The sequence below is a fragment of the Bos indicus x Bos taurus genome, chromosome 13 (assembly GCF_003369695.1).
Source record: "Bos indicus x Bos taurus breed Angus x Brahman F1 hybrid chromosome 13, Bos_hybrid_MaternalHap_v2.0, whole genome shotgun sequence".
Taxonomy (NCBI): domain Eukaryota; kingdom Metazoa; phylum Chordata; class Mammalia; order Artiodactyla; family Bovidae; genus Bos; species Bos indicus x Bos taurus.
The window spans coordinates 10614193-10627264 of NC_040088.1; the positions used below are offsets into that span (position 1 = coordinate 10614193).

At 49.5% G+C, this 13072-nt stretch overlaps 1 protein-coding gene across 2 annotated transcripts in view; it reads right to left on the bottom strand.

Moving 5' to 3' along the window:
* Positions 1-340: 340 nt before the first annotated feature.
* HNF4A (hepatocyte nuclear factor 4 alpha) overlaps positions 341-13072 on the bottom strand; it is a 29706-nt gene continuing 16974 nt past the window's right edge. Inside the window, exons 6-10 of one of the 2 annotated variants that reach the window (XM_027558483.1) lie at positions 12954-13041; positions 11916-12071; positions 8856-9092; positions 4636-4758; positions 341-3539 (exon numbers count right to left, since the gene is read on the bottom strand). In XM_027558483.1, the coding sequence (XP_027414284.1) occupies positions 3397-3539; positions 4636-4758; positions 8856-9092; positions 11916-12071; positions 12954-13041 (747 nt within the window). In that variant the 3' untranslated portion in view covers positions 341-3396. Of the gene's footprint in view, positions 3540-4605; positions 4759-8855; positions 9093-11915; positions 12072-12953; positions 13042-13072 lie in introns of both variants that reach the window. The other variant, XM_027558482.1, reaches the window with a different exon arrangement.

Below are 13072 nucleotides of genomic sequence, written 5' to 3' on the forward strand. Positions count from 1 at the left end.
TCCATCTCAGACCCTGATGGTCAGTGACAGACCCTGGAAACTTCTTGCCATTCTTCTTGCCATCACCTCCTCTCTTATCCCTCCCCTACTCTCTACATACTGAGCAGTTGGAATCAAGACACTAGATTTCAACTCCCACCTCTCAAGGAAAATTGCTTTCCCTGAGCCTCATTTACCTCATTGATAAAGCAAGAGGTAATCATGTCTACCTTGCTTACCTTGAGAAGATGAAAAAACCGCAACAGATATGAAAGCATTCTTCATATAGAAAAGAACTATCTGAATATTCTCATTCTTATTTCTAACACCTGAAAGGAAGAAAAGACACTCATCCAAGGACTTAGAAAACATAGGTGCCATTTATTTCTTTTTATAAACTTTTGTTAAAACGCACAAGAGTAAGAAATCTTTTTGGCTTCTTTGCCCCGTTGGGTGGCAGTGACAGGGGCTCTGGGGACAGCACAGGACCCGATGACATCCGCCATGGGAAGATGTTGATGAGTCTGGCGGGACGCCAGCCCACTTTCAGAACTGCTCAATGTGAATTTCTAACTTCATCACAATCAAGGCAAATCACGGAGCAATTTGGCAAAAGTAATTGGCTTGGTCATCACAAGAAATCGAGGAGCATCCACTTCCAAGGCTCTGCTCCCGTTTGTCCACCCTCAGGAGAGCCGTGTGGGTTCCGGAAGCTACTGAGAGCCCCCCAGAGAAGAGGTTGTCTCAGTGGAGGAATTACAGGGCCCGTGCTTGCCCTCCAACCCTCTTCGAGTCCATGAGATCGTATGTTTTAGGATCACGACTCAGGTAGTGAAAATAAAGATTTTTCCAACGTGGTGGTTTCAGTTTAAAGTCTTTTAGAAAAGTAAATTCTCTTTGTGTTTCCTGTGTGGCAATAAAATTATTAAAGTGGCATGGATTTCTCCTCCAGGGAGGTTGATTTGGGGCCAATAATTGGCCCCTGGCCCAGAAGATTGGCTACCGTTAAAAATCACAGCTACCCCACCCCACCCTACGGGAACTTCTTATCTCAGCTTTGTTCCCATGGCAGAAGTCTGGGCAATAGTGAGGCAGGGTGAGGGGGTTGGGGTGGCAAAGAGGGGATGACAATGATCAGAAATGATCCCAGCTTCCCCACCTTGCCCCAGACCCATCTGAGCACTCTGGCTGGGGTTTTTGGGGGAATGCCCCAGGAATGAGGGGTGGCTGAGGGAGGCTGGGCTGCCCTGAGCAAGGAACAACCTTTCCTGGGACTGAGGACTTGGCTTGGTGGAAGGGGAAACCCCAGCTCTGACAGCACTGCAGATGTGGTGATTGTTCTTGGACATCCCATCCCAATACCCTTCCTGCCTCTCTCACAAAAAGCAGTCCCTAATGATAGAATTTGGGGGGCACTGGGGTGCTGCCTGCATCCACTCAGAAACCTGCGTGGGGGGTAGGTAGTCAGTCTGACTGTTCACTCTCCTCCCTAAGCTCCAGTTCTAGGACACATCCCTTTAATTCCCACTAGGCAGTGGCACTTTCCAGAATTTTCACAAAGCCTCTAAAATTCTGCATGGATGAGTACTGGCTGTTCGATTCTGGGGTTTAATGGTTTCAGAAGGTACCCTGAGTGATGCTCCACAGAGTGGGTCTCAAACCCAGTTCTTCTTACCTCTCCCCCACCCCCACTCACACCATCCCATTTCCGGAATGCCAGGTCACAGTGGTCCATCTCACAATGGACTGCTGAATGCCCCTTCCCCACACTTAGGGACTGAAGAGACAGAAAAGGAGTCCAGGAACCATGACTTCTCCATGTTTATCAGCAAACAGGATTCTGGACCCAAAGTGGACTTTAATGCAGCCTCAGGCCAATCTTAGTCCTGGGAGCGGGCAGGTCTTCTGGGGAGAATGAGGCTTCCAAGGCTGCTGAAGCAGGCAGGAAGGTCCTCAGCTCAATCCCAGTAAGGACAGAAGGGGCCTTTTCAGAGATGTTCAACCACTGAGGCTAAGTGTGCCTGAGCCTGGCAGATCTGGGATCAAGTCTGGGTCACTTACTAGCTGTGTGAGTTCCAGAAAAATGATTTAACCACTGAGATCTCAATTCCTTCTTCAGTAACGATTTCTGGGTAATAAAGAGGATTAAAGGAGATGGGGCAGGTCAAGTGCCTTAAGACAGCACCGGGAGGAAGCGCTCGAGACAGGCCTGGTGGGATAATTCCTCCTCCCTGCCACTCTCACCTGAGGTTCACCCATCTGTCTTTTCCATCCCCAGCTTCATCTCCCTCACCTGAATGACACGGTCAGGCCCCATCTGACCTTCCTGCTCTCTCCCAAACTTCTGACCTCTGGAGGACTGTGACCTTCCAGTTTCTGAAAGCTCGGCTCCCTGCACATCCCTCTCCAGCTACTCACAGCCTGGGGACCCAAGTCGCCATGCCTCCGTCTGGCATTCAAGATCCCCAGGCTGTCCGGTGCACCCCCTCTCCTCCAGAGAGCCCCATCTTTCATCACCTCCTTCCATGGCCTCCTTCTGACCTCCCTGCCTGGTCCAGGCTGTCTGCTCTTAGAATGTTCTGGCTCACCTGTTCCACCAGCCAGAATCCAGCCCTTCCTTAAAGGCCTAATGGATGGTCTGCCCCTTCCTGCCTTCTCTGACCCCTCCCGCCTCCCCCTCGGTCCTGGCTGCAGTGTCCACCCTGGATTGTTCTTTCATGTTCAGCAGCCTACAGGGACCATCACTCTGACCCGAAGGACCCTCCCAAGTCCCAGAAGAAGGGAAGAGCCAGGGGTTAGAGGAAAAACGGCATCCACCTGCTCGAGAGTCTCCCACGCTGCACCGAGCTCCAGTCAGTGCTTTTCAAACGCTCCCGGGATGACTGGGGGTGTTGTTTGCACGTCGTCCTCAGCCTCTGGAGAGGTGGCTTTGGAGAAATGAGGATGACTAAGGAAGGGGGACAGTGGTGGCTGCGGCAGCAGAACAGGGATGTGGGACGAGCCACCATGTGACCCAGCCCAGAAGGGTTCTGTGTCCAACATTACACCAATCTGAGCGGGGAGGGAGCCGTGCTTCAGCAAGGTCTCGTGTCGTCTCCAGGTGGCAGCCATTTGGGGGTGAAGAAGTGAGGCGAAGGGTGAGGGGAAGGCAGTGGTTTCAGCAGGAGAAAAGCTGTCCAAGCAGCAGAGGATTTTCCAGCTGGGGTCTCCCCAAGTCACAGCCCCATTATCCAGAGCAAATGGTGAAGGGGGGCAGTGGGATGCAACCCACAGCCCGAGTTCAAGGGTCCTCGCCCTTCCCATCACTGCTCTGGGACTGGCCGGTGGTCACAGCTTGCTTCACTGTGACCAAGTGACCATCAGGGGCTCTCGGAGGGGGCTGGGGGATCAGCAGAGCCCCCGCCCCGCATTGACTTGCTAGATGACTTCCTGCTTGGTGATGGTCGGCTGCGGGATGGCAGAGGGGGGCTTGACGATGGTGGCAATAGCTCCGGGCAGAAGCTTGTAGGGCTCGGACCCTGAACCACCAGGCGGTGAAGGCTGTGGAGTCTCAGGGGTGGCTGGAGGGGCAAAGAGACAGACAGGGGTTGCTCAGAATTCCAGCCCTTTGTGGGTGGGGGTCAATGAAGAGCACTAGGGAAGTCCTCCCCACTCTCTGACACTTAATTTCCTCTTCTACAAAATGAGAGAATTAGACTAGATTATCTCTAAGGACTGCTACAGCCCAAACCTTCTGAGCCCCATATCACTAAGTCTAAGTTCCATCAGGTCTGGAAGGCTATAGCTGGGTGAGGTTTTGCAGTTAGAACCTTTTGCCCACGTCCCTACAACCCCCATCTCCTCCACCCTTTGATACAGAGTTGGATGCTTCTCCCAAACTGGGGTCCAGGTCTCCCTAAGGACCGTGGGACATGTGACAGGATCAAGCTTTCTTGGAGAAAAGGAAGAGCAGTAGATGAGACCCAAGGGGCTGGCTAACTGGCTCAAAAAATACTCTCCCTTTGATAGTTAGGTAGATGAGTAGCAGAAACTGATGGCCCCACCCCCATGACAAGTTCAGAACGTAATTTTGACTATGACCCTCTTGGCCAACTTTATTCAAAGGCCAACTTTCCCAAAGAACAATCTCAATGAAATGCGATCTCATTTTAGCGGACCCTCTCATCCCAGTGATAATCTTCCTCTTTGAAGGATCCTGCCCGATGACAAACTCACTCTTGTGAGACTTCACCTCAGAGGACAGTCTAGCCCAGTGGAAGCCTTCACCCAGTGAAGAGTCTCACCTAGTCGTCTAATGGACAGTCTTACCCAACTGGGAAGTCTAACTTCAGTGAACAATTTTACCTAGTGGACAACATCACCTAATGAAATCCTCACTGCAGTGGACATCCTCAACCAATCTACCCAGTGGATCGCCTCATCTAAGGACGGCTTCATTCAGTGGAAGCTGTCAATCACCTCACTGAATAAGCAGCCTTAACAAATGGACAATCTCACCCCTCATTCCCTACCCTGGAGCACAGAGAGCTCTTTTACCCGATTTCCCATCTTCTAGACCCAACCTTCTCCACATTCCCTCTCAGGCCCCAACCTCACCCCTTCCAGGGGAGAGCCCAAGTTGCCCACCTGCCTGCCCCCTGGGCCGGGGCCACTCACACATCTGTCCGTTGCTGAGGTGAGCAGGCATCGTGTTGGCAACAATGACGTTGGTGCCCATGTGCTCTGGCATCAGGTGAGGGTGCAGGGGGTGGTGGGCATGAGGTGCTTCACTGGAGGACCCTGCAGGCAGAAGGTGCTCAGTGAGGATGCAGAGTCTGGGATAAAGGCCATGGGTCTTGAGGCACCACCGTCCTCAAGGGTGGCCGTCAACCTGCTCATCCAATCTTCACGACACCTATTGGGCTCCTATTTGTGGGTTAGTAAACTGGGGCTTTCCTGGGTGGCGAAGTGGTAAAGAATCTGCCTGTCAATGCAGGAGACACAAGAGATGCAGGTTTGATCCCTAGGTTGGAAAGATCCCCTGGAGTAGGACAGGCAACCCACTCCAGTATTCTTGCCTGGGAAATCCCATGGACAGAGGAGCCTGGTGGGCTACAGTCTATGGGGTTACTAAGAGTCAGACATGACGGAACATGCCCCCACACAAACTGAGGTTTCCATTCCTATTCACAGGCTTCATGAAGGTATTAAGAGGACTCACAAACCAAGAGGACAAAAGTAATCTGAAAGGAACAAAGGGTATATGAGGAAGCTGTGAGATCAGTTAGATATTGCAATGAGCGGTGTATTGATTGCATGTTAATATAATGGATCCAATCAATGTCTCTCAAAACTCCTTGGTATGCGAGTCCTTAACCTTTTGGTCCCAACTCACCTTTCAGCCTCATCCCCCACATCTGAAGCCCAACTTGCCTATTTATAGCATCTCCACATCCTTTGGACTGACCTAGCTCTGTGTTTTGCTCCTGTGTAGCTAAAGATGCCTTCTACCCCACTTCCTCCACCCCCACCAATATCCCCAAGTCCAAATTCCAACTCATACGTTCCCTCCTTTTGAAAGCCTCTCCTGATTCTCCCTACTTCAGTAGAAAGTAACTTCTCTTTCCTTGGAATTCACATAGTCACTTATCTGTAACCAATCTTTGGGGAACAATCACTTCTGTCTATGAACATTACAATTACAGGTGTAACTTTCTTCTCTCTTTGAGATCCTAGCAAAGTGTTTGGAACACAGCAACTGCCTCAAGAAAATGTGTCAAGAGAATGACAGTACCATATATACAGCATGTGGTCTAGTAATAGGCTATGGCACTAATACAACAACGATGGAATTTTAGGGCTTGAAAGGGGTCTTTAAAATACACTGTTGCAGGGGCTTCCCTGGTGGTCTAGTGGTTAAGAATCTGCCTTGCAATGCAGGGGACTTGGGTTCAATCCCGGGTCAGGGAACTAAGATCCCACTTTGTGTTGCTGTTGTGCTCATTCATGTCCGACTCTGTGCCATGCCATGGACTGTAGCCCGCCAGGCTCCTCTGTCTGGGGGATTCTCCAGGCAAGAATATTTGAGTGGGTTGCCATTTCCTTCTCTGGGGATCTTCCCAACTCAGGGATCAAACCTGCATCTCCTGAGGCTCCTGCACTGACAGGTGGATTCTTTACCACTGAGCCACCTGGGAAGTGCAAGTAAGTCCATACACCACAACGAGAGAGCCCAAGTGCCAAAACAAAAGATCCCACAAGATGCAACAGACATCCTGCATACTGCAACTAAGACCTGATGCAGCCAAATAGATAAATAGAGAAAAAAGTTTAAAAGTACATGTTTCAGTGATAGCTATCGACATACTATGTGCCAGGTACCGTTTCACAGCGTTTTCCAGGTTTGACATAATTTAACCTTCACAACAGCCCTAAAGGCCGGGTATCATTATTAACCTCATTCTACAGATGAGATGACAAGGCCCAAAGAGCTTAATTATTTTACTCAAAGTTTATCTGGCAATAGCACACAGGCTCCTTGCTGATCCTAGCCTCAGTGACACCTGATTCACGGTGACCCTGCATTCACAGGGTCAAAATGAGAAAAAAGTGAGTTACCATGTGACAGTGGTTCTCAGCTAGGGGTGATTTTGGCCCCTCGGGGGACCTTTGACAATATCTGAGTATCTGTCACCACTGAAGGAGTGTTACTGGCGTACCACGGGTAGAGGCCAGTCATGTGCCCAAAGAAGATACAGAAGAGCCCCCTCAGCAAAGGATGATTCAGACCCAAGAATCCACTGAGGTTGAGAAACCTTGCCCTTGGTCAGCACCAGTGATCACGTCACCTCCAAAGTCTCACGTTCAAGCATCTTTATTTAGACCCTGCCTCCTATCATTCCGGCTCGCTTCCTCTAGCACCATCCCTGCAAAAATTCTTCAGCCCCATTGAGGCTGTCATTTCACTGGCCCCCACTTTTCACTGCCTGTCACCTGTCTTCATCCCTCTTAGTCCAGCCAGGATTCCACGGCACATCATCACAATCACTCCTCTGCGATCAGCCTTGGCTCTCTCCCAGCTCCCTTCTGAGCAAAACATTCTCCCAAGGCAGTTGACTCTTGCTGTCTCTACTTCTCCACCTTCCAGCTCACTCAGTCTGCAACATCCTCCCCTGGTTTCCTTTCCCATTGACACTGCTTTCAACACAATCGCCAAGAGCCTCCTTCCCCCTCCTGTGGAATTTAACACCATTCAATGCTCTGTCCCCACTAAAACACACTCTGCTCTTGGCTTCTGGGACTTCCCTTGGCTCTTCTCTTATCCTCTTGGCTAGACCTTCCTCCATCTCCTTCTCTGGCATCTGGTTTCTGGGACACCACTAAGCTGCCTCTTATCCCCAACTTTGGGCTTGTTTGGGGAACGGACTCAAATATCCATCTGCCTCCTGGATAACTCAATGTGACTATTTAATAATCATTTCACGCTTCACTAAATTCTACAATGGATCTTCACCCCCCACCCCCACCCTCAGTCTCAAATTGTTTTTTTTTTTCCCCCAGTCCTCCCCGTCTCAATAAATTACTCCACCACCATTCCTGTTCCTCAAAGCAAACATGCAGGTTTCATCCTTGACTCTTACCCTTCCCCTTATTGCCCCTGTCTGATCAATCAGCAAATTCTGTGAGTTCTTCCTCCAAATAGATGTTCAAGTGCATCTGTGTTGATCAATTTCCAGTCATGTCTTGGTTCAAGCCTCCCTGTCCTTCTCCTGATTGACGACAGTGGTATTTCTCAGGGGTTTCCAGTCTCCATTTGCCCTCTGATGTTCAGTTTCTATCCACAATTGGGATAGTTTGTTGAAAACATTAGTCTGATTTTCCACTTTTCTTTTAAGAGTTGCGACGAGAATACAATGCAAACCTCTAACCACAGCCTCTAAGACTATATTTATGATTTGGTTTCTTCCCAATCTCTATCTTCGTTTCATACAGTTCCTCTCGCCTCACAATCTTATCTTTCTCCAACACACAACCCTCTGCTGCTTCGGGGCCTTTTGCACTAGGTTACTTGTGCTTAGAGTGTTTCTTGTTTGGCTTTTAAATGTTATCTTTCCTTCCATTAGATCTGTGGCATAAGAGCCACCACTTTAGAGAGGTCTTCCTTGACCAGCCTATCTAAAGAGGCCCCCTTTCAGTTATACTTGGTTATTTCAAAATTTATAGTTGCCCTCTTTATTATATACTCAGTTATCATCTGTTCCCCCGAGTGTTAATATACACCAGCACGCGCACACACACACACACTCATATATACACTCATACACAACCTCTGGGAGAACTGACTCTTGTTCTCTGCTGAACCTCCAGCACTTAGAACGGCGACTGGAACATGGTAACTTCTCAGCACCTGAATTAACAGGCCATTGTCCCCATTTTCCTGATGAGTAAACTGAGACTCTGGTAGATAAAAGGATTTGCCCAAAGCTACAGATCAAGGAAGTCATGGAGCTGAGCGGTGAGCTCAGGTCTACATGAGGCTTGTCTCTTAGAGAGGCTACCTCTCCCAGCCCCGCCCACTGGCTCAGATGGTAAAGAATCCACCTGCAGTATAGGAGACCTGGGTTCAATCCTTGGGTTGGGAAGATCACCTGGAGGAGGGCATGGCAACCCACTCCAGTATTCTTGTCTAGAGAATCCCATGGACAGGAGCCTAGTGGGCTACAGTACATGGGGTCACAAAGAGTCTGACACAATCGAGCAACTAACACTTTCACTTTTTCACAGAGTGAGGAAGTGATGGAGCTGAGAGGTGAAGGCAGCTCTGCATAAGTGAGGCTGGTCTCGGAGCGGCCTCCAGCCCCGCCCACCTCTCAGCCCCTCCCAGGCTGGACACTAACCTCCCAGCAGCATCTCCTGCAGCAGGTTGTCGATCTTGGCCATGCCGAAGAGCTTGATGAACTGGATCTGCTCGATCATCTGCCAGGTGATGCTCTGCAGGGTGGGCAGCAGCAGCAGCAGCTCGCCGAAGCGGCCACGCGAGTCGTACTGGCGGTCGTTGATGTAGTCTTCCAGGCTCACCTGCACCTGGGAACGCAGCCTCTTGATCTTGCCCGGGTCACTCAGCCCCTTGGCATCTGCAATGGGAGGGATTGTGCCAGGGAGGCAGAGGGCCAACCCGGAGCGTCTGGGGAGGTGGGACCCAATGTCCCCTTACTCCAGGGGCTCCGATGGGAGACCTAGTGGCCCGAGGGCACCTAGGGAATCCTAGCAGTGCTGCGGCAAGACTTCAGGAACACTCCCAAGAGGGTACCTTGTAACCTTCTCATCTTACAGATGGGGAAACCAAGGCACACAAAAAGGAAAGGACTTGGCCCAGGCCACAGAACCACTTGTTGGCAGATCCATGATGTGGAATTAGGGCTCCTGACTCCCAGTTAAGGCCCCACTGGCAGTCCAGTGGTCAAGACTCCACCTTCCAATGCAGGGGATGCTGGTTCAATCCCTGGTCGGGGAATTAAGATTCCACATGTCTCACAATTCAGCCAAAAAGAAAAAAAAAAAGCCCCACAATCCAGGCCTCAGCACTTGCTTCTTCTGGTGCCTCATCAGTCTCCTCACTTGCCTGCTCCCTGGCCTGTGTGGTCTTGGGGTCTCAGCTTAGATCACACTTCCTCTGGGAAGCCTTCTCCATTCCATCCTCCCAGCTCTGCACTCTGAGTGTTCATGGTGTCCCCAAACTTCTGTGGCTCTTTTGTCACTACTGGGCACACAGGATGGAATGTCTCTTCCACTAGCCTGTGATCTCTGTACAGGCGTACACACATCTTTTAAACCCACCACCCAGCACCATGCATTGTCAATATTTGTTGAACAGATAACTAGATGAAGGGATGGGTACATGGATGGAAGGGTGAATGAATGAAAAAAACAAAAAGCAATGGATACATTTTAGATTCTTAACCAGGAAAGTGATCGAAGTGGTTATTCAATAGTTAATCTCCACCTTCATGGAAGACATCTATTGTATCTTTTATGGATAAAGTAAGCAGCTGGAAGAGAATTTCACCCACATTTCCAATGCAGGGCTGTCTCTCTCCTGGGCCACATTTGTGCATTCTATCATTCAGTCAATAAACATTTATTGAGCACCACCCACATGCCCGGCCCTGACCTAGGTCACCAGCCCCTCCAGGCCAGGCTGCTGACCCTGACTCTGAATCAGTAATCCTGCACATTTTACTGAGCAGTTACTATCATCCGGGCCCATGCTAAGCACCACAGGTACACAGCCTAGGCCAGGCTCTGGAGGAAACTGGAACTAGAAATCTTATCCCCTCAAGAAACCAGGAATAGTATGTGATAGGTAGGAACATGGGCTTGAGAGCTAAAGAGTCTGAAGTTCAAATCCAAGCTCTGCCATTTCCTAGTTATGTGACCTGGGCAAGTCTATCAGTTTTCCTGTGACTCAATTTTCTTATCTGTAAAATGGAGATAATAGCAATTCCTATCTCACAGATACCATGTGGCAAGTAACAAGCGAGATCAATAAGAGCCTTAGTGAGTGCTCCATACACAGTGTTCATTTCTGCTTCCTCGCTATGCTTACTAGACTCAGTCTTCACTCAGAGAGGGCTTGGCACTAAGGACAGTGCCTGGCACGAGGTAGGACCTCGCCAACATGGAAGGACAGAAGGAAGCAAGGAAGTTTTGGAGCCCAGGTGCCCATCTTGACATCAGGAGAGGAAAACAGGTTTTGCACAAAATCACAACTACAAAAATGTTGTACAGGACTTCCTTGGTGGCCTAGTGGTGGGGACTTCCTCTTTCAAGGCAGGGGGTGTGGGTTTGATCTCTGGTCTGGGAGTAAGATCCCACATGCCTCCCAGCCAAAATACCAAAACAGAGAACAGAAGCAATATTGTAACGAATTCAATAAAGACTTTATAAATGGTCCACATTGAAAAAAACCTTCAAAAAAAAAAAAAAAGACGTTGTGTGAAAATGGAATTGGAGGCTTAGTAGAAGGAAGAGGGAGAATGCAAATACATTCTCTTTATTCTGCTAATGAAAGGTTAAGAGATACTGCTGACAAGTGATGGAACAAAAAAATATAAGCATAGGCACAGAACATTATAGAGGCAATCAGTAGAGACACTGAAATAGTAAGAAAAATGTATTAGGACAATGGGAGAGAAAAAATGGAGTGATGGGGAAAAATACAATTCTCAACTATCATAGGAGGAAAAAATATGTTCTAAAATGGATAAATCAAGAAATAGAAGGGTTAGCATTTTATTTAGAGCTGGAGAGGTGGCAATAAAAAGAAACAGTACAAAGAATCAGAAATGGTTCCTCCTGGAGAGTAGGCTTTGGACAGGAAAAGTAGAGTGGGGAGGACTATTTCCATTTTAAGTATGTGCAGATATTATTTTGATAAAAAAAATTTTGAGGGAAAGAAAAGGAGGATGGGAGGAGGTAAGGAACAGAAAGCAGAGAGGAAGGGAAAGAAAGGTAAAAGTGAAGTCACTCAGTTGTGTCCGACTCTTTGCGACCCCATGGACTGTAGGCCACCAGGCTCCTCCGTCCATGGGATTTCCCAGGCAAGTATACTGGAGTGGGTTGCCATTTCCTTCTCCAGGGGATCTTCCCGACCCAGGGATCGAACCCGGGTCTCCTGCATTGCAGGCAGAGGCTTTAATCTCTGAGCCACCCGGGAAGCCCAAGAAAGGTAAGACGGGAAAGAAAAAAACCAAGCCTCTGGAGTCAGTGTACCCCGTCGTCACATCAGTCATTTGAGCCTTGATTTTCCTCATCTGTTAAATGGAGCTGATAAAGATGTCCTCTCCTGATTGTTGTACTAGAGAGGTGGGGTGGTAAGCGTGGGGTTCATAGCCCAGTGGGAGTAGTCCGACAGAGGGTCTGGAGCATCAGGGGAGTGTGGGAGGCGTGGGCTGTACCTGGGTCAAAGAAGATGATGGCTTTGAGGCAGGCGTACTCGTTGTCGTCAATCTGCAGCTCTTGAAAGGGCAGCACCAACTCATCAAGGATGCGCACGGACACTCGACTCATCTCTGCCAGCTCCGGGCAGTGCCGAGGGACGATGTAGTCATTGCCTGGACGGGTTAGGAAGGAGAGGGGATGGGAAGCCACCGGGGTGTACCTCTCTCCTCTAGCTTTTGCTGTTTGCAGTTATAATGCAGCAGCTGCTCACGGAAGGAGGGGCTGGTGGGGACTGTCACACCCATCTTACAGATGAGGAAGCCAAGGCCCAGATTAAAGGAATGAGTGACTTGCAGGCATTGGAGTGGGCCCAGAGCCTGACTTCTTAGGACCCCTTTCATATCACCCAAGCTCCATTCTTCAGTGGCGACAACAGACCACAAGACTGATGACAATCAAGGGCTGCTTGGGAGGCATAAAAGCACCAAGCATAAGGGCTCAGGTTCTGGAATTAGACCACCTGGACTGAATCTTGCTTTTTCCATTGATTAGCCAGATCTATCTGGATAAATTACTTTCTGTGCCTCAGTTTTCCATCAGTAAAATGGGAATAAAATTATAGTGCTTATCTCATTGGGTTGTTGTACTAGAGGGGTTAGTATTTGTAAAGTATTCAGACTAGGGCCCACGGTGTGCCCTATGTAAGAAGTTAGAGTAATAAACAAACATGTTATGACGGCATAGGTGACACAGACTAGGGGTTTGTGCCATTCCTGACTGCCTTTTGCTCCCTCTCCAGAAAGTACATCTGAATGCACAGGTTACCCCAGGGCTAAGCCTGACTGTGCTGTAACATGAATGCTGGGGAATTTAATTCCTCGAGTCCACATTTCCCTGCATCTGAATCCGGTATCCAGTTGAGAATACTGAGGACAGAACCATTCTGATCTGCCTCCCTCACTCTGCACACCACCAGGGAAATCTCCCATGCCCAGCTGCGCTCCACGCTCAGCATGCCTCCTGCAGAGCCCTGGCTGGGCAGACAGCATCCTCACCTAGAAGCAGAACATCCTTGAACACCATGGAGCGCTTGGTGGCTCCGAGAAGCAGGTGCTCGCCGGCGTGGGCTCTGAGTAGGGCCACCTGGAAGAGAGAGGGGACGGCGTCCGGTGTC